We start from the raw sequence: 26,504 nt of genomic DNA on the forward strand, positions 1-26,504 counted from the left end.
CTCTGGCTCTCGGCCATGGCGAGGCTCAGCCGGCGCGTCTCTTGTACCCTGCTGCTCGGCCTGGCCGCGGTGCTGCTGAAGGCGCGGCTGGTCCCCGCGGCCGCTCGAGCCGAGCTCAGCCGATCCGACCTCAGCCTCATCCAGCAGCAGCAGCAGCAAAGGCAGCGGGAGGAGGCTGAGGAGGAGAGGCCAGAGGTGCCGGGGGCATCCTCCACCCTCACTGTTCCAGGTAGGTCCCGGTAGCCCGGCCCTGCCTTTCCATCGCCGCGGGGGATCTCAGCTGGCGTCGCTGGCCTCCTCGCTTCTCCCGTGGCCGGCTCACTTCCAATCGCTTGTCCCTACCCATCCCCACCTCCCCGATCTCCCCAGACTGTCTGTCCAGGACTCGAGCTGTGCTCTGGTTTCGGGAAACTGCCCTTTGGGGTGCTGAGCTTTCTGGGAAGCGCAGAGCACTGCAGTAGGGTGGGGAGGGGTCGGGAGGGGGTAGGGGTGAATGACTGCCTCGATTGATTTTTTTCTTTTCTCTTCCTTCTTCCTGAATTCTTCCCTTTGCCCTGAGAATGACTGCACGCGCGCGCGCACACACACACACACACACACGCACACACACACACACTCCGTTCCCAAATCCATTTAGCATTCTGTTCTTTATTCTTTTCTTTCCTAGAGACGGGAAAATCTTGCAATAGACACCCACACGGCTTTTCATCATCTCGCCCCGCCTGGTTTATTTAAATTTAGATCTGGAGAAAGAAATCTTGATTTATTTTATTATTTCTGTCTCTTCTTAGCCCAGGAATGGTTTAGGTCAGTTTGCAAGAATGCCTTCAATATACTAGGATGAAATAAAACAAAATGGAATCGGAGTTTGTAGTTGAAGGAAAAGGGTAAAGGGGAGGTGGAACGATACGATAAGTCAGTAGTGATGTGATTACAGCAAAGCCTGCCTCCAGAGAGGGGAATCTCCTTACTTGTTAGTGGAACTTAAGGAGGCAGATTCTTGACACTATTCATGAGGGTGAGGAAATGCACTCTAGTCTGTGTGGCTCTAACAATCCCTCAGTTCCTGGCTGGTTTCCCCCCATTAAAGCTCGATGGGTAAACAGAAAGCTGGATTATCCATTTTAATAGCCTCTCCCCACCCCCCACCCCAGTGCTCTTCCCTGCTGTAGATGCTGCCTGCTATTTAGAAAGGAAAAAAGCTATCGATATTTTTGGCAAGTGGGCCTGGGTTCCCACAAAACCAGAGTGAATTGCATTTTGACATTTGTTTTTGTTTTTAAAATCCTGCTTGGTAACCTATGAAATGCTGAAAATGAGATTTTGAAGAGTGGAATCAGCATCTTATTTTGTACTGCTTGCTCATCATCAAAGAGCAATACTCAGGCATGCCAGCTGCGATTCATGACAGACAGGATGATTTAATTTATCAGAGTGCTGGGAACATAGGATGAAATCACCGAAGTGTGCAGGAAAGCTTGTGTTTCTCACACCCTCTTAAACCAATTAATAACACTCAAGCATGGCTAGAAGTCCTGAAAGGTATGCATTGTGTGATGGTTTTCCTACCTAGCTTTTTATAACTGAAAGTGCCACCAACAGGGTTTGGGCGAGGCTGTTAAACATGCTGTTTGCTAAACTTACAGAAATTAGACATAGAAGCACAGTTGAGAGCTTGTCTTCATTATGAGGGTCATTTCACAAACTAACCACAAAACAGAATTCTGAGAAAGCGTTGACGGACTCCGTGGTTTGACACGTATTTTTATTTCAGGAATTATATATTATATATTGAAATTATATATTTATTTCAGGAATATTAATTAGTTAAAGGGGGTTTTGACTACTATGATATATGTTGTGATAAAGGTTATGAAAGACTGCGATAATATGAGAACTTTTGTGTGTAGCTACAAATTAAAATATCTGTTTCCTGATAATTGTGAAAATATTTTTGAAAAAGGTTATTTTGCAAACTAGCAGTTTTTGTCTTACTTACCTATTGTTAGGTCCGTTGAAATAAAGGAATCACTAGTAGGTCAAATGAGAGCCTGAAAAGTAGTCTCTTTTGACTTTTGCTTTTCCCTCAAAAACTAACTCCCCAAAGCCAGTGGCAAACAAGAGAGCAGTCCAGTTGATTGCAGTTTTAGTTACTGGAATATGGAGTATAACGAAATACAACCAAAAAACAAATGAGTTAAAATATTCCTCTGAGCGCGTTGTGATCTCTGGATCGAACTGCTCTTCCTGTTTCAACCTTTGTTCCGCTACTGCCTGTTCTCCTCTCGCAGCTCCTGATCTTTTTAAAAACATTAAATAGGACTGTTTCTGCTCACAGTGCTCCAGTGGCTTCCCATCTCTTTCACACTAGATGCCCAGACCCTGAAAATGGCCCAGGAAGGCTTAGATCCTCTCGGTGCCCCTCCCCCTCCTATCTCTCACATCTCTGACCCTAACTCACTCCACTGTAGCCACACTGGCTCTCTGTTTCTTCATTTTCCAAGTGCCACTGTGGGATAGGGCCTTTGCACTTGCCATTTTCTCTGCCCGGAATTCTGGAACTTCACATTCCTCAGGTTTGCTGCACATCGCTGTAACAAAGAAGCCTTTCCTAACCAGCTATATTAAGTAGTAATCTGCATGCCCTGTTGTATTGATCCTTCTCCGTGCACTTATTACCCTCAACCCTTCTTATAAGCTTGCCTCCTCTTACTAGAACATAAGTTCTGTGAGGGCATCAACCTTGTTTTGTTTGCTATTAAATTATTATACACATTTCTAGTACCTGGAAGAGCATCTGTTGCCCACAGGCATAGATAAATTTGTTGAATGAATGAATGAATGAATAAACAAAAATGCTGGCATCAAGGATCTTTTGAGTGTTTGCTATTTAATTTCCTTGTGAAATTCTTCACTGGAATTTAGCAGGGAATATGTAAAAATAAAGGAATGTTAGGTAGAAATATTTGTAAGTAGAGGTTATGAAATTTAGATCTTTAGCTAATTTCAGTGTTTATCTTATTCTGACCATAGAGAACTGTTTGATACTAATACTTGACAAGACATAATAAGAGGACTCAAGATTCTTTACCCAAGTGCACTTATAATCCTCTTATGACCTAGCAGGGTATTTATATACCTTTATATAGCTGTGATTGAGCTTGAGTTTATTCTTTGCCTCTGGTGCTTCTGATTCTTGGGACTATAGAACTTGTTACAGGCAAAATTTGGAAATCTAATAAGGCATAGTTAGTGACTGGTATATGACTGAGCCTTGTCAGTCCATAATAGAGAAATTAAGCATTGTCCTTGATTAGTATTCTCTGGATTTTGTTATTCTGAAAATGTATGTCTCTTTGTGTTGCTGAGAAATTAGGAAGTAAGGTTAAAGAAGTTGAATATGAGATTGAAATAATCAGCATGTAAAAAAACTGAATTTTCATTTTCTCATTAACTTCTAAAACACCATCTTCAGAGAGTAGTGAGAATAAAGACTGAGGTCGAGGTCTGTCACATCCATTGTTTTCTCCAGTGTATGCAGCAGCTCGAATTTCTCCATCTGCACCAGTATTTGTTAGAAATAAATATTTGAGAGACCAGGGGAGAATTAATTTGGGGGCTGGTGGTAGCTGAGAAACCATATCATATTCACTCTGATGGTCCATTAGATGGGAGACATGCTGGGGGTGGGGATGAGGTGAGCTGGAGAAAATAATGAGCTCCATTTCAAATTCTCCACGTGAAGCACAGACACAGGGCACCTCTCTGAATTTTTATAAATGTCTTCGGTATACAGAAAAAGCTTCTTGAGAGATATATTTTCATGGTATAAAATTTTGATTGTACATTTCACTGATATATATTTCTAGCCTTTTTTTTATTTTATAAAATGTTAAATATATAGAAAGTAAACAGACTAGCATTAAAAAAAAAACCCATACCTGTCTCCTAGCTTTAACAGTGATTGAATTCTGCTGTTATTGTTTCACCCACACCTCCACCCATTTCCACTATGTGGGATTTTTTTTTGGGGGGGGGATGTACATACATTGAAATGTACATACCTTAACTGTACTATTTTGTATTTTTGGTATATGGATAGGCCCATGTAACCATCATCACCCCTCTGAAGATATAGAACCTTGACATAACCATAGAAAGTTCCCTCCTGCCCACCTCCCAGGCAATCCCTGCCCCTTATCCAGAGACAATTACTGTTCTTTTTTTGTTTGTTTGCTTATTTATTTAGAGAATACGAGTGGGGAGAGTGGGAGAGAGAGAGGGAGAGGGAGAGAATTCCAAGCAGATTCCACACCCTCAGTGCAGAGCCCTAGCAGGGCTCAAATCCATGAATCAGGAGATCATGACCTGAGCCAAAACCAAGAGTTGGACGCTTAACTAACTGCACCACCCAGGCACCCCAAGACAACTACTGTTCTAATTATTTTTATAGATCAATTCTGCATTTTCTAGAGCTTCATAAAACAGAGTCATATAGCAGGCACTCTTTTGTGTCTGGCTTCTTTAGCTCAGTCTAATTTCCATCAGTTTCATCCATATTGTTGAATGTTCAATAGCTTATTTCTTTTTACTGCTGGGCCTTATTCCATTGAATGAATTACTCCACTTTGGTTTATTGCTTCTTTCTATTGATGGCTATTTGGGTTTTTTCCAGTTTTAGCCATTGTAAATGAAGCTGCTACATTCTTGGACAAATCTTTGTGTGGGTAAGTCTTCATATCACTTATGTAAATGCCTCAGAGTGGAATTGCTGAAACCCAGCACACTTCTGTATAGCTGGAACCCACCACACTTAACCTTTTTTTAATGTTTGTTTATTTTTGAAGGAGAGAGAGAGAGAGCGAGCAAGCAGGGGAGGGTCAGAGAGAGAGGGAAACACAGAATCCAAAGCAGGCTCCAGGCTCTGAGCTGTCAGCACAGAGCCCGATGCAGGGCTCGAACCCACAAATCGTGAGATCATGACCTGACCTGAAGTCAGATGCTTAACCAACTGAGCCACCCAGGCACTCCCACACTTAATAACAATCAACTTAAAAATTTTGAACTTTGATATAGACTATTACTATATACTTTCTTTTAAATTCAATAACTTGATTTAAAACTTATCGACTTAAACAACCTGATGGAAATCTATCCGTGAAAGCATTTATTTACTTTTTTCTCTTCCAATGAATTTAAAAATCAGTAGGAGAAATGGGGTTAGAAATTGACTGTTCTATCTAAAGTACTCATGCCTTAAAGGCCATGTTCCCAGATGGGGTAATTATGATTTCTTTCCAGGATTTTAGTAAGCAAAGGGTGCTATATCTTGGTGTTGATTACTGCTTGAAAAACACATGCCATTGTGTTGAATTTGAGTCCAGTTTGTTTTAGTGGTGGTTTTCTAATGTTTTTAATGTGACTGAACAAAAACTACCAAATATTTTTCTGAAACGAAACTCTCTTCCCGCCACACCTCCACAGCCAAGTGTATAAATAGTGAACTGGATTCTCTTTCAGTGTTCTGTCTGACTAGGTTAACTACAGTATTGTCATTCATTCACTTGGCTTAGTGTAATGTGCCTTAATTTCTTTTTGTCCAAATTGCCTTAGCTTGGAAATGGATACAATATGTTCCATCTGCTATTGTTAAAAAGTATACTTTATAGTAGTTACCTGGAAAATTCTAAAACTTTGAAAACTATGTGTTGTAATGCAGTACATCATAAGCTTAAGAAATAGCTTCTGTTTGCTCTGAAGATTGTTTGGAGAGGTCTCTTTAATTGGCCTTTGTGTACACATAATCCATATGTCTAAAACATACAAGATTCTTTGCCTTTTAAATTCTCTTATGACTGTTTGTGTCATCGGGACCAGACAGTATTCTTAAAGTACTTGCCGATGATGTCTGTGAGTATAAAGGCCACTTTACTTGGGCCTGAAATGTGTGATTTCTTTTTTTTTTTTTTTAACGTTTATTTATTTGTGAGACAGAGAGAGACAGAGCATGAACAGGGGAGGGTCAGAGAGAGAGGGAGACACAGAATCGGAAGCAGGCTCCAGGCTCTGAGCTGTCAGCACAGAGCCTGACGCGGGGCTCGTACTCACGGACCGTGAGATCATGACCTGAGCCGAAGTCGGACGCCCAACCGACTGAGCCACCCAGGCGCCCCTGAAATGTGTGATTTCATTTCATGTAGGGTAGAGTGTGTCAAGGAAGTGGTAATCATTTGCCACCATTACTAACATGTCGAATCTGCTTCTTTGGTCTAGTGAACCCAGACTGTGTCATGCCTTGATACTGTATTATGCTTCTCGAAAGCTTCAGTTGATGATGCCTGTTAAGATCTCCATGTTAAGGTTCTATGTCTTGCACAGAAATTAAGATTTAAAATGAATTGGGGCGCCTGGGTGGCTCAGTCGGTTAAGCGTCCGGCTTCGGCTCAGGTCATGATCTCACGGTTCGTGGGTTCGAGCCCCACATCGGGCTCTGTGCTGACAGCTCAGAGCCCGGAGCCTGTTTCGGATTCTGTGTCTCCCTCTCTCTATGCCCCTCCCCACTCGCACTCTGTCTCCCTCTATCTCAAAAATAAATAAACATTAAAAAAAAAAAAGATTTAAAATGAATTTCGTTTATATATGACTGAGATTTCAATTTCCATTTAGTGTGCTTTCTTTCTGAGGTAAGTTTCTATATCATAACAAGTTAGAAAATAATTGAAAAATTAAACATTCATTCACATTATCAGTTATTGTACTTAGTCCAGTTTTGTTTCTGTTCAGTAGAGAATTACTTAAAAAGTATGTAGTTTTAATTCACTTGTTAGCTCTGTTGAAATGTAAAACACTTCTATAGCCAAGCCAATACCGATTCATATCTATGGGCTCAAATGCTAGTTGGGTTTTAGGTGACCAGTTAGTTGGAAGCTGGTAGAATGTCCAGCTCAAACCAGAGCTCATGTGTTGAGGGCCCTGGGTTATCTCTGGGGTAAGTCCTCTAGGGATATTGTATAATCCTATATCGATTGGCTTTTCGAAACTAAAATAAAGCCACCATCCATAGTTTTATTCCCACCTACCCATTCCTCTCTTTTATTACAACAGAAATAGAAACAGGATGGATAGATGGATGATTTGTTTTTCCTACCAGGTTAACTATAACCAGGAGTTGAATAGAAGTGTCTTGGGGTTTGTGACTTACTGGATTTTGTCACCCATTCCACTCATGCTTGCTCTCATGTTTTTGGAAAGGGTAGAAATTAAGTTGTCAAAATATGACTCTATATAGTTAAATGGATTATGTTTCTTCAGAACTTTACTCATACAAACATGCAGCATGTTTAGAGTTTGTTTGTAAATGTCTGGGTGACTGAGACAAGATTACCAAAGGTACCACAAGAATTTAAAATGATTACAATAACACTTTACAATTAAAAGAATTGTAAAATGAATTTATTGTAAAAATAAAATACAGGGAGGCTGTGCTTTTTATGTAAGGGGGAAAAATGCCTCCAAGGGTAATGGGTATAGTAGTATTTTTAAAAAATATTTCACTAAGTAAAATGAACTAGGAATGGATCAGTGATGAGAGTGTGTCATGAAACACGGATGATATTCAATTCAATTTATATACCTGAAGTTTAAAAAAAGTCCACCTACTTATTTATATTAAATGAATTAGTGTATTCCAAGTATTTACATTTAAAGACAGATAACTTCTCTTCATAAAACAAGTACTTTCCAAAGTACAGTGTATGATATATATCTATTAGACTCTGGACTTTTAGCAGAAAAGCTTTGGCTTAATACTTCCTAAATCAGAGTTTAACTCTCATTCATGATCACAAACAAGAAAAATATTTGATAGTAATGTATGAAACAACTAATCTGATCTTCCAGTGCTGTTTATAATGGAGCAGTGTCTAATATCTATGAAAATATGTAATAATTAAAAATTAAAAAATTTTCACTTTGTAGATTATAATAAGTCTTCTTGAAATCCCATGCTCTTAGAACTAGAATGGTAGAAATGACCTTGCCCTAAGTGCTTTGCCCTGGCAATGTTTGAAAAGTATATGACATAAGCTAGAAGACTTCCACATCTTAGATGTTGTGGTACCACCTGGCAGGTACAAAGTCTGATAAAAACTGATAGTTAATGATTTGATGATTTCTTTCATAGTAAATATGACTAAGTCGAGGGATCCTTGTTATAATCTAAACTTTGTCTATCAACTGACTCAAGTTTGTGAATGAGAAGAATCAAAAGGATGTGTATTTTAAAATCGCTTCTGAATCGTAGTATTTCAAGTAGGGAAGAAGTCTTGTGAATTAATAAAGCTTTGTAGGTGTGGGATGTGAAAATGTAGGAAGTGAAGCCTGGAGGCTGAGGCTGAAGAGAAAAGAAGTCAGAAGTAATAGAGCTCGCTGTGACGAGTAGGAGAGGGGGTCAAGTAAGCAATTTCATGGGAGTGAAAAGCACTTACAAGTTGTGAATGTTTTTTCCTTCCTGTGTGTATAAGGGACTCACTGTCCTTTTTACCTTTTAAGATAGAGGTTCTAGGCAGCCAGTGGAAGGGTGTGGGGTGTTTATGAACACCCTGAAATTAATTATGTAGTCTGCAATTATCTTGTATTCGGAGTATCTGTAAGATTTTCAAAGGAATGCTTGACCCCAGAAATGTTAAGAAAACCTGCTATGGTTAATTAGGCCTTTGTAAGTGGACTCAAGAAAAGAACAAAGGCAACATTCATACTCAAATAACAGTTTTGTATGTTCTTAACATGTGGAGTTTCTCTGTTATTGTGCACACGTGTTGGGTAAAATTAGTAAGTGTGACCGCAGCATAACTAATCCTGACAAAAGGCTTTAACCCTTAAAAGAACTGTTGCTTAGGATGCATGTGCCTTGGTCAATTCTTTCATTCTCTGGCTTTTCAATTCCATTTGAGGAATGGCTGCCATTCCATTTGTAGAATGGCTACCAATATGCAACATATATCTTTTGGTAAATCACATGACTTCGAATTGTTTTATATCCAGTTTTCATTATATAATGAACTGGTAGGATACCTTATACCTGAAAATACCCTCTGTTCAGAATTCTTTGGCAGTCAACACAGAAACTCTCTGCCTCTTGGCTCTTGGCTCTTCCACTGAAGGGTAGGGTCACTGAGATTCAGTTAACAAGGGCTCTGATGATTTTGTGAGTCATCTAATCCCTCCAGGTCTGATTATAAACCTCAATCAGTGTTAGCAGATGAGGATGTACACTGGTTGTTATTAATTCCCCAAGAAGGCATTTATAAAAACCTAAGCCTTTCCTCACCCACTGAAACATGCATTAATACTTGGTCTTTAAACAGTTTTGGGGTCAAAATAGTAATTTCAGCTTACAGTGATTTAAATCTGCTAGCAATTAAACTTGCTGTTTTCATTACCAGTGCTGTTCTGGGCTTTGAAAATTAATATTGTTTCTAAACTCACTGAAACCCATATTTTTCTACTCACTTTTTTGATTCATGCCTTTCCCAGTTTCACTAATAACTGATTACATTGGGAGAGTTAGATGCTATGAAGATGAATGGCAGAGTGAAGAATTTTCTTTGTTTTGAGGAATAACTTTGTATTGCAGAATTCTTTCATTTGAAAATCCAAATGGAGAAATTTGTATTTCAACACATTCTGATGTTCCAAAGATAAATAATAGCATGTGTTGTGACTTGGAATGTTGTAGCTTCAGAAAACAGCATGGGGCACAGACACGGAGGTAGAAAAGGAATAGGCGCCCCTGACAAATCCAAGTCTTACTGTGATCATTGTGCTTCATGTACATAAGGACTGGTTCACAGTCCGGAACTCTATGCAGGGACTGTACATGGGGCCCATCATGGATCCAGTAGCTTAAAGATAGATATCTAACAAAGGCAGATGAAAATCTGCTGGCCCAATGTACTCCCCTTTCTTCCCTCTCAATATTTCTTAATTTTTTAAAAATGTTTTTATTTGTTATTTTTGAGAGACAGAGACAGAGCATGAGCAGGGGAGGGACAGAGAAGAGAGGGAGACACAGAACCTGAAGTAGGCTCCAGGCTCTGGGCTGTCAGCACAGAGCCCGACCCAGGGCTCAAACTCACGAACTGCGAGATCATGACCTCAGCCAAAGTCAGATGCTTAACTGACTGAGCCACCCAGGTGCCTTTCAGTATTTCTTATAAATAATACAATCTCAAGTCTGTAGATTTGAATAGTTTGCTATGCAATAATCATGTTATTTTTAAAAAAAGTTATGCTTAAGTATTAATATTCCAACCATCAAATGTTTGATACTGTAATATATAGGTAGCTAAAATATCTTTATATTCTAAAACATAAAAATTGAAAAATAGTTTATTTTTTCATTTAATTTAACATTCTCTGACTCTCTTCCCACTCTTGCCTCTCATGAGGTGATCTCATCCACTTAAGATGCTTTAAATACCATCTATATGCTAAGACTCCCTAGAGCTCGCTCCTGAATATATCCACCAATTATTTTGACATCTTTATGTGGATATATCATAGGTATTTCAGTTTAAGCATGTCTAAAACCAGACTCTTGATTTTTCACCACAACTTCCAGAATAGAAAAATCTCCTTTATTCTTTTGTTCTTTTTAACTGTAATCCTCAGGGGTGCCTGGGTGGCTCAGTCAGTTGGTCGTGATCTCACGGTTTGTGTGTGGGTTCAGGCTCTGCGCTGACAGCTTAGAGCTTGGAGCCTGCTCCATATTCTGTGTCTCCCTGTCTCTCCACCCCTCCCCCCCTTTCAAAAATGAATAAAATATTTTTAAAAATTTTCAAAACCAATGAACTATAATCCTCAGAATTTATGTGTCTTATCACTGGGAGTTTTTACCTTTTGACCACCTTCTTCAAACTTCCTTCCATTCCTTATTGTTACTAAGAACCAGTGAAGTGTCTCACTAGCCTACGAAGGAAATATGAAGGGAAGGAAAGCTTGCCATTTTCTCCACCTTCCCCTTCCTCTAGTCAGTCACCAAATCCCGAGTCGATCTCCCAAGTATTCCTCATCTGTTAAGTTTTCTCCATCTTCACTGCCCCTGCTCTGGCTGAGGGTATTCTTATACTCTGGTTCAGGTTAGCATAGTAATGGCCACCTTCAGTCTGTTCTCAGTGCTTGAAAATCCATATTTCCCAGAGCAACCGTGGATATCATCTCCTCCCCCACAATAGTAGTTATTTTATTTATTTATTGAGAGAGAGAGAGAGAGAGAGAGAGAGAGAGAGAAAGTGCTTGTGAACAAGGGAGGGATAGAGAGTGAGCAAGAGAGAACCTTAGGCAGGCTCCAAGCTCAGCATGGAGCCTGAAGCTGGGCTCGATCCCATGAACCCTGAGATCATGACCTGAGCCAAAATCAAGAGTAGGACGCTTAACCGACTGAGCCATCCAGGCACCCCTGGTTATTTTATTTTTAAGTAGAGATCTGATCAAGCTTCCCATGACCTTTAGAACCAAGTCAAAGGTCTTAACCTCACCTACAAGGCTTTGCAGGATGTATGATTCCAGTCTTCGCTTCGTTTTCTCTTTATTACTATGCTTCAGTTCTCTGTGCCTTGAGTGTGATAGGTTTTGTACCTCATGATCTTTGATACACACACACACACACACACACACACACACACACACACACAATTCACCTGGGTTATTGCATTCAAACTTCAGATATTAGCTTAAATGCTACTTCTTTTAAACAGGTTTTCTTTGGCTTTTCAAACTGAGCTAGGTTCCTCTGTTATGTGCTCCCATAAGCACCTCCTACTTGTTCAAGGTATGTAATTGATTTGTAGCTAGGCACCCAGTCCATATTTCCATATTTGTCTTCTCTAGATTAGAGGCCAGATGAGGCCAGGTGCAATAATTATTTTGGTTGGGGTTGTATCCTGTATAAATATTTATTGAATAAGTGAATGACTCCAAATAGAGAAATAGTTTATTGAATACCTTCTTTCATACCCAGGCTTGAGTTGGCTTTTCTAGAGAGTGTATATAGAAAAAGGACATAATATAGAGAAAAGGCTGTAGGACTTTCGGAATGAAGTGGCCAAAGTATATATGTTTTGGGTCAAGAGTATGCTTGGTTTGAAAGAAATACATGGGAAGAGGGATGTATTTACTTGAATTCAATATAACATATGCTCATTTATATATGGGGCCAAAGATAACATATAAGATTCCTACAGTGACTGATTTCATTCATCTTTTTTTTACTTATTTTTTTTAAACAAAACTCGCTGAATTTCTATTTGCCAGGCACTTCATCATGACTAATGATTACAGAGTACACCCAGTGGGGACATAGATAAAGAGACCATAAATGATAATAGAGTGTGGTAAGAGCTATGGTGCTGGAGTGTATAGGATACTGTGGAGACACACAGGTTGGGGGGGAATAATTGGGCCTGTTTCCTGGAAGACAGCACATGTAAGGTGAGTTTCAAAGTGATGTAAAAAACAAAAGAAGGAAATTGTTTTCTTATTTTTGATTTAGATTTTTTCCACTTCTTTGATAACAACATAATAATAGAACAATATAATATGTAATAATATAACAATACAATAATTCTATTCCCTTTTATCTTTGGTATTCTCTAGAATTTTTTTTTATTTCTTACTTTTATGGCTCATTGTTTTGAGGCTTTTAGAAAAGAAAAAAAATAACGTAGCTTCTTCCACAGTGCCCACATTTCTTGAAGACACCAGATTGATGATGCATACTCTTCTCTTAAAGGAATTCAAACATAAGCCCATTTCTTTCAGTGTAGATCTGCTGTGACCTAGCAATCAGTACCTTTTGCGTTTATAGTGAAATATTTTGCCATTAAAACAGTTGGGGTATCATGACCAAACTGTGCTGTTTTCTTTTTACATTTTTTTAATGCTTGTTTATTTTTGAGAGTGAGAGAGTGAGTGGGGAAAGGGGCAGAGAGAGGGAAACAGAGGATCTGAAGTAGGCTCCTTGCTGAGAGTGGAAAGCCCAACATAGGGGGCTCGAACCCACAGATCACGATATTGTGACCTGAGCCGAAGTCAGACGCTTAACCGACTGAGCTACCCAGGCTCTCCTGTGCTGTTTTCTTCGTATGTTAGTCCTCAACATGAACACAACACAGACCAGTTGTTTCTTGATGTCTCCTACCTCTTTCTCTTTCATCTGTACCAGCCTGGTGGCCATTTCCCAAATCTGTCATGAAAACAACTTGGCTTCTCTTCTTTCCCCTTCAGTGATCCTAAATTTCATATCCACACCCCACCAGAAAAAAGTGAGTGATTTAAAATATATTTTGTTAATGATTGTGGTTGACCATCTGAATTGAGACTTTTAAGAAAGGTAATTGTACAAAGCAGTTACCTGTTTTTTTGCTAAATCAGAAAGTTTATAAAACCTAATAGATAGGGATATTATGTATTCATGAAGGTTTTCTCCATGAAACTTAATCTAGAGACGTACTCCTATCAAGAGGCCATTTAGCTGAAAATTACCAAAGCAAGAGAAAGGGCATCACACTTACTTTCAGTTATATACATTGATATATTTTTTGTGGATATAATTGAAGTGTGCTCTTACCACTTAAAACATTCTATAATGCAGTTTTTGAATTTCTTTAAACTCCTGAAGTCTTGTAAGTCTTCCAAGCTAGGGGAATTGAGACCCTGAAGCAGGTGGCTTACCAGGGAAAGCATATGGGCTGCCTGTGGCTGTTCTCCCTTGGGCTCTAGCCCCAGTGTGTTTGTTTCTCAGGGTACTTGTGTGTTGTGTTGTCTTTCACGGCTTTCAGAGACTAAGGAAGAGACCACCTCATACCCCACCATTCAAAATGTGAACTGTATTTACATGGAAGAGGCAGTATATAAATCTGTTTAATGGAAGACATTGTCTTAACCCAGCAGATCTGCCCTCTGCCCATTATATTTATTCAATCCTTTCTCTAACTATCTGACCTGCAGAACCTGGAATCATCATTGATTCTGCCTTCTCCCTCTCTTACCATTACTGGTCGGTCACTCAATGAGTTCTGTTAAGTATCTATTACCGTGTCTTCAGTGTCCATTCCTTCTGTTTTATTTTTACAGCCACATTCTCTGTCCGAGCCCACACTCCATTTGTTTGGTCTGTTACAATAATCTGTTAGGTATCCCTATTTTTCCTCCCTCTAACTCAGACCATATGTCCTTACTGCATGCATCTTCCTGCAACATTGCTTTCTTTTCTTAAGCTTTCATTATATTGTCATTAAAATTTGAAGTCTTCTGTCAGCCTTCTGCTTCCCTCCAACTTTTTATAATGAATGTTTTGAAATATACTGAAAAATTGAAAAAAATAATACAATGACTATCCACATATCCTTCACCAGGATGCTGCAGTTGTCAAAATTTTGTTGTATTTGCTTTATCTCTATTACGATCTATCTTTCTACACACACACACACACACACACACACACACACACACACACCCAAACACTCAATGTTGCAGAACCAGTTGAGACTTAGTCCTGTGCATCCTGACTTTTCATCCCTGAAAGCATGCCTTTCTCAACAGCTTAGCATGCCTCTCTTAACAGCTAGGTAACTTTCTGTGGGTAAGTAATAATTCTTTTGAAATGGTAAAATAATTATTAAGAACTTTTTAGTGAGCTGTATAAAAAATAATGAGGAAAAGGTGGAGATTCAAGTAACAAATGAATAAAGAAACCTTATAGATTGTATGTGACAAATTCTTAAGGTTTCACTTTGGCTTGCTATATTTATGCAAATAACATTTTATTTCTATTACACGTATACCATGTTGTGGTAGGACTGTGCTTTGTATAAAGGGAGCATTTTAGTCAGTTATGTGGCTCTCCAAAATGAGCTGTTCTGCTAGGCTTCCAATTTATTTTGTTCTTTGGTCATTTTCCACCAATCTAGGTCAGCTGTTTTACGTGTAACTTCTATGCGGTCATATGCAGAACGTCTGGTCCCTTAGTTACCCTTTCCTTTGCTGCCCCCATCCATCCATGTTTGGTGGTTGGAAATTGTAACCTATAAAACCTGAGAGTTATCATCAGCCTTGCTTGCTACTATGTGGACAGAGCCAGTAGCCTGTGAATGGGAAGGAAGAAGCCAGTATACAGAGATGGGGTTACTGGTTTCAGTCATTCCCAAGATCCAGTCAGATAATTGTTATCCTCATGTTTTGCTTGTACAGCCTTTCCTTGAATGAGTTGATAAATTCTCATTCTTACCTCAGCAAATTCTGGTTGGATTTCTGTTAACTAAAAAGCCCCATAGCTAGCTCAATATGTTATTTCCTGCACTAAGTTCTAACTCCAGGAAAAATTTAAAATTGTAGATATTTTATTTCCTCACTGGCACTGGCCTACCTCTGTCTTACCCCTAACTCCAGCAGAACTCAACTTTGTTCTACTTTCTCTGTGAAGCTTTCCCAGGCCATAATTATTTCTGTCCTACTAGACCACTTACAATCTCTATCTGGTGATTCTGTATTTGATAACATGGTGTTTTAAATTAGTGTCTAATTTTAGCTTTCTGGTGTGTTTTTGTCTTTCTCTTGAGCTTCTGAATTCCTTCAGATCATAGATCTAGTCATTTACTAATTTTACATCTGGATGCCTAATATCCAGTAAGTTCTCAATAAAAGTGTGTTGATTCATAGCATGTTATGACCATATCCTTAGAAATATCTATGGAACTCTCAGTATCTTTTATTATTTATGTATTTACTCCTCATGCCTATCACAGTGCTGGGCATATACTACGTACTCCAAACACATGGTAATTAAAAAAAAATATGTGTTCTTAGACTTATGAGTTTGCGACAGATGCTGACAGTATTGAAATGAATTTAAGAAACAAAACAGATGAACATAGGAGAGGGGAAACAGAAAATAAGATAAAAACAGAGAGGGAGATAAACCATAAAAGACTCCTAAATACAGACAACAAAGTGTGGGTTACTGGAAGGGTGTTGGGTGCGGGGGATGGGCTAAATTCATGATGGGCATTAAGGAGGGCACTTGGGATGAGCACTGGGTGTTGTATGTAAGTGATGAATCACTCAATTCTACTCCTGAAATCATTATTACACTATATGTTAACTAACTTGGATTTAAATTAAAAAATAACATAAAATCTTAAAATTCATTTTTTTAAGTTTTTTTTTTAAAGATGATGAATTGAATAATACTATATGGTGCTTTAAGATTGAGAACTGTCAGTCAGTCATGATGTTATTATACCAGAGTTGATGACTTAAACCTGGAGTGCTTTTCAGGGTCCTTCCCTTTCCCTGCCCTATATTTTTGTTTCATTCCATTTTTACTTATATTTATTTATTTTTGTCTCTTATCAACACTTAGTTTTGTCACTTTTTGGTCCATGATGATAAGCTCATGCCTCTCACTCTCTGCTCCCCTCCTTTTCCCACCTTCATTTTCCTATCACTTCAAGGTGCTAATTTAGATGTGGGATTGCTGACGACAACCTTTTTATCTTCTCAAAATCCTGCCCTAGGGCCTCTGAATTATAAGAACAAATTTCTAAATCTACATTGCAAACAAGTACATTTAATTAATCAGTCTTCAATAATTATCAAACAAAAGTCCTCTTTCTCACAGAAAGCATAATAAAAGAGGGCAAACTTTTTTATTGGCACTGTAAAGAACTGGATGCTTAGCTGGATATTAGCTTATGGGTGTAATGTTGGAGAGGAAGGGGCCTTCGTGAATTTGAGACCTATAAGAGGGCCAGTATGGCTGCCCCGGAGAGCGTGAGATGAAGCACGGTTTAGGTGTTGTTGGGTAGGGCAGAGTATAGGGTTCTCTGTATTCACCCCTGTGTCTGTGGTTAATTTCCTTACCAAGAGAGGCATCATTCTAGGACTGCATGGCTTGGTGGTTAGACCATGGGCTTGGGGGTTCAGGCAACTGGACTGCAGAAATCTGCTCTGCCTCCTTAGGTGTGCTCTTGGGAACTGGGGTACCTTGTGGAATTGTTGTTAAGCATTAAGTTGATATATGTGAAATACCTGGAACTTAACAGATGCTTGCCAATTACTGTTATTAATAGAGATTATTTTTAGGAAATGAAATATTTCAGTACAAATATTCTGTCTTGGTTCATGTTCTTGATAGTATGTTCGTAAGGGTTTTGACTAGGTAGACAGGAAAGGTAAATGTGCCAGTTTTACAACTTTCTAGTAAATGAGGCTGAATCTGTTTTCATTGTTTTATTATGTTTCTTTGTAAATTAGACTCTAAAAGTGCATATGTGTTTCTGTAATAAGAAATATTAAAGTATATTTGGAATAAAATTACTGTTTTTCTTTTAAAACAATCTAGAAACAACATTGTTTTTGGAATGTTACCTCAAGCAAGCAAAATCTACTTGAAAGCCAAAAAACAGTGAGGTATTCCTCCCTGAGCTTCAAGTTTTCACTATTATATTGATTCCTTTTGTTTTGCTAAGAAGACAAATTGGCTTTTAAGAAAGACTGAATTCAAACAGTAGTTCTTATTATTCTTTTTCTGTCCAGAAAATCTTAACATGAGCTGGAATGTCCTCAGCATGCAAATGAGCCAAGGAATACTGGCTCTGGTCCTTTCGAAGACTTTGTATTCAAAGGATAGTGTTTCTTTTTTATGGAAGAAACAAGAATGTTTTGCAGTTCTCCCTTCTTTTTGCTAGCCTTGGCATTATGCTGGGGAGTATTATTTGTCCATTAAAATGGTGCGTCTTGAAACACTCTCCTTAGAAAAGAATTCTGCAAAGCAGATGAAATCTTATTTATTTTTGAATACATACCTCAGAGGAGCAGTAAATCATGTTTCTCTCCAGTACTCAGTTACTGCTCCACAGCAGAGAGGGACATTCACATCCTAATGGAGGCAGCTGATTGATTAACATATTGATCAGATCTAGAGGATTGTGTTCTGTGAAATTCCAGGCTGATTGAATTCTCAAATTGGTATGGCAGTTGCACCTAACCAGTTTAAAAAATTTCTAATGTTAACAATATTCACAAACAAAACAAATTTCAGCAGTTTCATTAAAAGATGGGATGAAAGAATGGGATAGAATTATAAACTATACATTATGAGAAAAGTGGTCAGAAATGATTTGCTATTCTTATTTCTCTAAGTAGGAAGCAGGAGAAAGTCATGAATTATAAAGGCCAAATAGAATTCATCAGGAATTTATTAAAAATTCCTAGCCATGATATATATCATGATATATATATCATGATATATAATTTAGACACACACACACATCTATCTGTCTGTCTATCTATCTATCTATCTATCTATATAGATAGATATATGTGTTGTGTCTAAATTAAAGTAATAAACCAGACAAAGGTTTGGAAAGCTGATAGGACAAAAATAAACCAGAGCAAATAGTGTAGGAATTATTTTTTGTCCTCTTTGAATATAACTGAAAACAAAGGAATGAGCCATGTCAAACTGATCTTTTTTTCTCTAAACTACCAGAGCCTGGCAAATGGCAGAAATGCAGTATTAACCTTGGACTTGTGTGGAGTTCACAGTAATAGCTTCCTGAATGGTTGGATCAATGAATAAATGTGTGCTTCTTGATTGGTTAGATGAAACTGATTGACAGGTGTGGCAAAGGCTAATAAGAGAGCTATGTCTAAACTGATGGCTGGCTAAATATAAGATTTTATCACTCATTAAAAAATTTTTTTTTATTTTAGATAGAGCACAAGTGAGAAGATGCGAGCCGGGGAGAGGCGCAGATGGGGAGTGAGAGAGAATCTTAAGCAGTGAGCATGGAGCCCCGATGTTGGGCTAGATCTCACAACCCCTGGGTTCATGACCTAAGCTGAAACCAAGAGTTAGTCACTCAACCAACTGAGCCACCCAGGTGGCCGCACCTCTATCACTCAATTTTTAACATACAGCAGCTTATGCTATTCTCTTAGTCTTTGTCATAAGAGAAAGAATTAGAAAACTTTACTTTAGAGATGGTAATTTCTTAGTCTATAAAGTCCAATAGTGAAAAATTAAATATGATATATGGAGATTCTAAGATGGAAAATTATTCAAACAAATAGAGATGGGCATATAGTAGAACATTGAAGAGCAAGTTTTCTACTCTCAAGATATCTAATGTTTATAGGGGGAGAGGACGTAAGCATGTATAAATACAATACAAGGCAGGATGTTATAATATGCCCATTAGAGTTTAAAAAAAATTGTTTTTTGCATTTATTTATTTTTGAGAGACAGAGAGAAACAGGATGAGCAGGGGAGGGGCAGAGAAAGAGGAAGACACAGAATCAGAAGCAGGCTCCAGGCTCCGAGCTGTCAGCACAGAGCCCCATGAGGGGCTCAAACCCACGAACTGTGAGATCATGACCTGAGCCGAAGTCGGACGCTCAACCGACTGAGCCACCCAAGCGCCCCAAGGGTTTTAAAGTGCTGTGGGAACAGGAGGATGAGGAGACAGACTTTCAGTTATTAAGGGGCTGATTTTCTGATTGTTTATAGCTTAATTACCTGCTTTTTGATCACCACAGCTTTAGAACCTATGTAAGGCAGGGTGGCTGGAAAGAAATAGAATTTTTTTCTCCTATTGTGTCTAAAAAGAAGACTAGCTGGTAGAACTTGAGGCAGGAAATAGAAACTAAGATTTTGGTTTGTATTTTTAGAATTACTCGTATCTTCACTGTAGGAATAAATTCCTGTACTTCTGCTTTTATTTAAAACATTTTCATCTTAATTATGAAATATTTCAAACATAAAAATATGATCTATATATATTGGACATCCATGTACTCACCACTGAAGTTAATCAAGTATTAGCTTTTTGCTGTATTTGCTTCAGATTTGTTGTTCCCTCTTTAGGTAATAAAGATTGAAGATTCATTCCTTTACCCTACATTATCCAGAATTATTATATGTTATATAATAATTATTCTGAAGTGGGTGTCAATATTTTTGTTTGAAAATCTGTAAGAGATATATGTACATATTATACATATTGCAGTTTGATGTTTTTCATTCAACATCGTATTTGGGGGACTTGTTGATACATTCACATTTCATTAATTTGGGTTAATTACTGCATAGTATTCCATGATATAAATAAGGCACATTGATGTACAATTAGGTTTTACCTATCAATTTGCTATTATGTAGTGGATAGTGGTCAATCTAGCAGGTGTCTCCTTCTAGATGACTCTAAGAATTTATATGGTATTCATACAGAGAAATGGAATTGCCAAATCGTATGCTGTGTACATTTTTGATGTTTCTGGGTCTGTCCAATTAAGTAATTGTATAACTTGCATTTTCCTGGTTATAGATAGGTGCCAAACATTTTTTTTTTCAAAATTTTCTACTTTTATTCTCTGTGAGTTGTCTTTCTTATATGCATTGTCTCTTTGTGTCTTCTTTTTTCTTATTGATTTTGTAGTTTTCTGTATCTTTTGAATAGTAGTCTTTATAGTTTATATATATTTTTTGAAGATTCCTTTTTCCAGTGTCTAGCTTGTCTTTTAAAATTTTTTTTCAACGTTTTTATTTATTTTTGGGACAGAGAGAGACAGAGCATGAACGGGGGAGGGGCAGAGAGAGAGGGAGACACAGAATCGAAACAGGCTCCAGGCTCCGAGCCATCCGCCCAGAGCCTGACGCGGGGCTCGAACTCCCGGACCGCGAGATCGTGACCTGGCTGAAGTCGGACGCTTAACCGACTGCGCCACCCAGGCGCCCCTAGCTTGTCTTTTAACAGTGTTTTTTAGAGTCTTTTGTGGAAATTTTTAAACATTTTGATGTAGCAAAATTTCTTAATCATATTTATGTATCCAGCTTAAGAATTCTTTCCCTAATCTAATGTAATTTAAAAAACCCTCTGTATTTAATTCTAAAGCTTTTCAGTTCATATTTAAGTGTTTAATCCATCTGGAATTTATTTTTGTGTACAGGCATAAGATGAAATAATTTAAATCTTTCAAGTTCTTCAAAACCCGTATGTATTACATACTTTATTCTGTTTTTAGTTCCCAGTAAGCTTCAAGAAATATTAGAATTACATATGTATTTTCTCCTAAATTACTTTATTTATGAAGTAATCTTGCTTTCAAAGCTTTCAAAGTGAAAATGATACGGAAAATGATCTCATGTCATACCTAGTACTGGTGTGAAAGATGCAGCAAGCAGTATTAGGCTTCGAAGAATGTTAGTGAAATTATTTTTTCACGTGGGAAATAATTGTGTTTTGTGTCTGCTAAGACCTGAAACAGCATCTATGTGTCAAAGGATGAGGCTACCCTTTGATGTCTGAAACAAACAAACAAAAAGTGCTAAATTTATTGCTTACTGAGAGAGGGAGCCATGCTAGTCAGGCACAGATTTTCTCAGCAAAGCAAGAAACTGAACTCAAGTAATGTTTCTGAGGAAGTATTGGATTCAGAGGTTGGGGAACTTTCAGAGGTGGTGATAGGATAATGTCAGTAGAAGCTGGCTTCTCTGAGATTTTTGCTGTTTGGTTGGCATACAGAGGCACTGTTATCGGAGTGAGTCCTTTCCTCATTGGCTGATGTTTGAGACCGTTGGTTATTGATTGGTTGCCTTACAGGAATAAGTTCAGTGAGCCAAGTTGTCAATGATTTGTTGGTTAAAGGGGCTTCACACCAGTTCTGTGGTTCTAAGGCTATATAGAACTCTATATTGATTAAGGAAATTTAATGCTTGTTCTTGTGGCTACCTATTACCATGGTTGCAGGACAGTCTGTCTTAGGAGTGAGGGTGCCTTCTTTTATTCTTGCATATATGATTTGTTTCTAGAGTTGACTGCTTCAGAAATTGAATTATATAGCTTCTGTAGAGAAATCTGTATTCAGATTTGGGAGTGGAAAAAAGGAGTGTATCCTATTCGGTAATAAATATGTCTCTCTATATATACAGTTTTGGCATTGCTTGAGATGGGGAAAAGAATTATATAGAAGTTCATCTAATGTTCTACAATATTCCATAATGACTGATATCACCTTTTGGATGCCTGAATTTTCTGCTTGAGAAAGAATAATGTCTTTAATTGAGCAACACACTATCTTCACTACTTTTGTAGCAATGAGATGTGAGTGGTTTACTTTTTGAATCCTGTTTCCTCATTTGTAAATTGGGTTTATGAGACTTGAGATGAGTTAATAGATACAACACAATGAGAACAATGTAACTCCCTGGGCAAAGTGTTCTTATCCACCCAGTGTTAACCTTTCTTGCTTAATAAATGTTTGTTGAATACATAACATTTCTTATTTGAACTAGACTTCTTTTTTATCCAGTTCATTCCAGATAGATTAAATGAAGGTTAAAATGTATGATTAATACCTTTGCCTAACAGAAGTAATAAAGACTAATGAAGTCTTTTTTCTCATTGGTAATTCACAAATGTGAATCATTTATCAAAATTCACTTAATATTTTTGTAAATACTAATTATTCTATTGCATTATACTTATATAATTTGTCTTTCATGCAAAAGTATCTTATTGAGGTTGTTTAGTTTCACAGAAGTAAATAGCCTTACCAATTTCTTAAAGTAAAAGAAAAATGTCCAGAAATGCCAAATTATACAAGCTAAAATGTGTACAAAATATGTGCTAGCTTTTCTGGGGAGGTTTTAGTGAAGTCAGAGCATTCCTTAGAGATATTTTCAGAAGCTAAAAAAAATATTTACAAGTATGGACAAATAATACTAAACACTAGTATAATGTTCATGGTCAGGTGCTGTCTTAAGTACTGTATATTATTTCATTCAATCCCCCATTAACCCAATGAGGCGTATCTATAGTCAGGTGCTGTTATTGTTCTCATTTCACAGATGAGATTGGCACAGATGGGCTGTGTAACTTGTCACAATCACTTTAAGTAGTAAGAGATGGAGCTGGGATTGGTACTCTGGCTGTTTGGCTTTTAAAACAGACCATACTGGGGCACCTGGGTAGCTCAGTCGGGTAAGTGTCTTGACTCTTGATTTCAGCTCAGGTCATGATCTCATGGTTTGTGAGTTTGAGCCCTGCATCAGGTTCTGTGCTGACAGCATGGAGCCTGCTTGGATTCTCTCTCTCCCCTCTCTCTCTGTCTCTACCCCACATGTGCGCTCTCTCTCTCTCTCTCTCTCTCTCCCCAAATAAAAAACTTAAAATGAACTGTACTATCTCTCTGGGAAAAATGACCCAAGTGTATCCATAAAGTTAAAACACAGTTTTGAAGTTAGCAGTGATAGTTCTAACAGTCATTTCTGTTTTCAAAAAATGTGACACAGGGAACCTGTTGATGTCCTTAGCAACATTTAGAAATTTAGTTTATGGGAATCTTTGAGCTCAGTGAAATCACAAGCAACATTTTTGTGTATTTATGGGTACATGTATTTGTGCATGTGTGTGTTGTGGGGGTGGTAGTAAAGAGAGATCATAGATCCATCAGATTGTCAAAGGGATTAAAAAATCGCTGCTCTGGTATAAAGAGGGGGAAATCTCTTAAGTGGAGTTAGATCATAATGACCAGGATGGGCAAATTTGAAAGCTCATTTAATTTATATTTCTTTCCAGAAGGACAGTAGATGAATCTACTGTAATGGGTGCTTCTGTTCAAATGCCACTCTTTCTTCTCCATCCCCTTTTTGGTTCCATTCTATGCTCTCTTGTCTGTAGTTCCTGCCCTCTGCTGACTTAAGACTCAGCATTTTGGCCCAGTCCACCTAGAATTTTCTCCTGTCTGCATGGTTTCTTTTGTTAAGTCACAGGTGCTTTCTGATATCAGCTTAACTCTCACTTCTGTCAGGAACCATAATGGGCCCTCGAGATCTGGCATGGTGTCCCTGATCTGTGTTTCCATAGCATTTGAGGTATTGGAACACTTTGGGTGCTCAGTTGAAATGGCCTGTCGGCTTGCCTGTGGCCTCCCACTGAACTTCCTGGCACACTGTCAAGATCTTTTGCTATTTGGCTAAACATCAATGCCTATCACCTTGATCAACAAGTATCAGCTACTCAATAATTGTTGAATAAAAGAGTATTTTTTCTGTTCCTTTAGTCATTGAAACTCAAAAGTTTATTATTCTAAGTTGACCTCAATTGCAATATCGTATCAGTTGCCAGATGATGTTTTTGCTTCTGATCCTTCTTTATACTGCCTCTACTCTAATTTTGACTTTCTTCATTTGATCCTAAAGTATTTCAATAGCTACCTCCGGTTTCTCACTATCCAAGTCCATTTTACAGATTGCTCCCAGGGAGATCGTGCATGTCTCTCCTGATCTTGTCACATGCTTCTCAACCTTTCATTAGACAGAGAATAGAATGAGATTCAGTCATTTCCCATTGTTCCCAGATTCCTTTTTTCTTACTTGCTACAACTGACTGTTATTCCCTTAACATTGCATTTATTTACTTTTTTTTTTTTTTTTTGTAAACTTGGGTGCCCTTTCTCACGCTGTTCCATGTTACTTACATGTCCATACTTCAACTCTGTACTTCAAAATTTATCTCTTCCGGGATGCCTTGTTGGCTCATTTCGTTAAGCGTCTGACTTGGTTTTGGCTCAGGTCACAATCTCATAGTTTGTGGGATTGAGCCCTGCATCGAGCTTTGCACTGAGAGTGCAGAGCCTGCTTGGGATTCTCTGTCTCCCTCTGTCTGCACCTCCCCTGCTTGCTCATGCTCTGTAAATAAATAAATACAACATTAAAAAAATGAAATTTATCTCTTCCTTCAAGTTCAGCCTCAATTCATTCCTACTTGAAAACATCTCATTTAGAATTCATATTTCCCTTTTCTGTATATAATTTGTTTATATTATTTTTGTACACTTTTCCCACTGGATTTTCAACTACCTCAGACTTGAAACTGTGTAATATTAAATATAATAACATACATAAAAATTTGGCACAGTTTCTGCCCAAAGAAGGTGTTGAATAAATAGAAGTTATGGTATATGCTCCCTCTGGACTTGGCACTTCATCTGATGCCTGGTCAGGATGCAATGAATGTTTACTCAAGTGAGTTTAATTGATATCTGAAGTTCAAAAATATTGCAATGCTACCTATAGGCCTTTCTTTCACACAAAATACATACTGCATGTGCATTGTCATATCTGCTTTGTCTTTTAAGATCTTTCAATTTCATGTTAGTTTTTCACTGAAAAAATAAATTAATAAATGATTCGTTTTGCTTAAAATTTCCAGGTCTGGCAGTATATTGGCTATCTACTAATACTAGGCTGCATCTTGTGTATGTTGTAGAATTCATGCTGTGCTAATGCTTTAGGCACTCGATGTTTTTGGTGTAGCACCTGAATTTCCATTTACTGGTCAGTATTCCTCTCAGATGTCTAATTACCAGGAAAAGGCTACTAGAGTGTCAGAGAAGCATTGGAGAAAATGCTGGACTCATTCTGTTTAAATCTAACCACTCTCCCAGCAGGGTGGGTCTCATCTGCTTTAACAAAATGCTGATAGTAGGTTTCAAACCCTTTCTAAAAGACACGCTGACACATGTGTCTGGCAGGTTCTAAATAAATTCCATTTTCTCTTTATTGATTTCAACATACTTTGCATATAGAAAGAAGAAAGAAAGACTCTGTAAAAGGGAAAATGGATGTTTTATTAAATCCTTTTCATTTGATTTTACTGTGAATAAAGTCCATGAATTCACCAATGCAATCCCAAAACAACCAAAGAGGGTATGATGGGCTCCTGTTATTCTTACGCTGTTGTTCGTATATTTAATTTTCTTCATAAGAGGCTCTCTCACCCTATCAAGAGGTATGAAGAAAAAACAGGACAAAGCAACTAACAATGTTGGGAATAAAAGGTAAACTTAAAGGACAATAGAATGATTTTGAAACTTTACTGAATATTGGTTTTCACCTTAACTCCCTGGGGTAAGGGAGCAGTCATGTTGATGATATATCAACTATGGTAAAATAAAATATGAATACTCTACATTTACAGTATAAATGGATGTAACTTTCTGGAAAGCATTTTAGTAATACAAATCAAGAAGCTTTAAACAGTTTATATTTTGACCTATTATTTCTCCTACCAAGGCAATAATTGAAAATTCAGATGAACATTTATGTACATGGATTTTTAATTAAAACATTATTTGCAAATGTGAAAAATAGAAATGACTGAACATACACTAATAGGAGAAAGTTAAATGAATAATAACATATAGAATGTTCTTCAGTAGTGAAATGTGGTAATTTTGAAAAATATTTAATACTATTGATACATGTTCACAATACAATCTTAACTGAAAAACCCAGCTTATAACATTCTTTATTGGCTTATTTTTTTTTCTTTCCTACGTATAATGCAAGCTCACTGTAGTAAGTCATGTCACATGTTGTAGCAAGTGAGATGGTATTCTGTTCCCTCAATGACCCAATTGATATAGTTAATATTAATGTG

At 37.8% G+C, this 26,504-nt stretch overlaps 1 protein-coding gene across 1 annotated transcript in view; it reads left to right on the forward strand.

Annotated features, from left to right (window-relative positions):
• Window positions 1–26,504, forward strand: part of FAM171B (family with sequence similarity 171 member B) — a 65,311-nt gene continuing 38,807 nt past the window's right edge. Inside the window, exon 1 of the mRNA XM_030327003.1 lies at window positions 1–229. Coding sequence (XP_030182863.1) covers window positions 16–229 — 214 coding nt within the window. The 5' untranslated portion in view covers window positions 1–15. The remainder of the gene's footprint in view (window positions 230–26,504) is intronic.

This window comes from Lynx canadensis, chromosome C1 (assembly GCF_007474595.2).
Source record: "Lynx canadensis isolate LIC74 chromosome C1, mLynCan4.pri.v2, whole genome shotgun sequence".
Lineage (NCBI taxonomy): Eukaryota > Metazoa > Chordata > Mammalia > Carnivora > Felidae > Lynx > Lynx canadensis.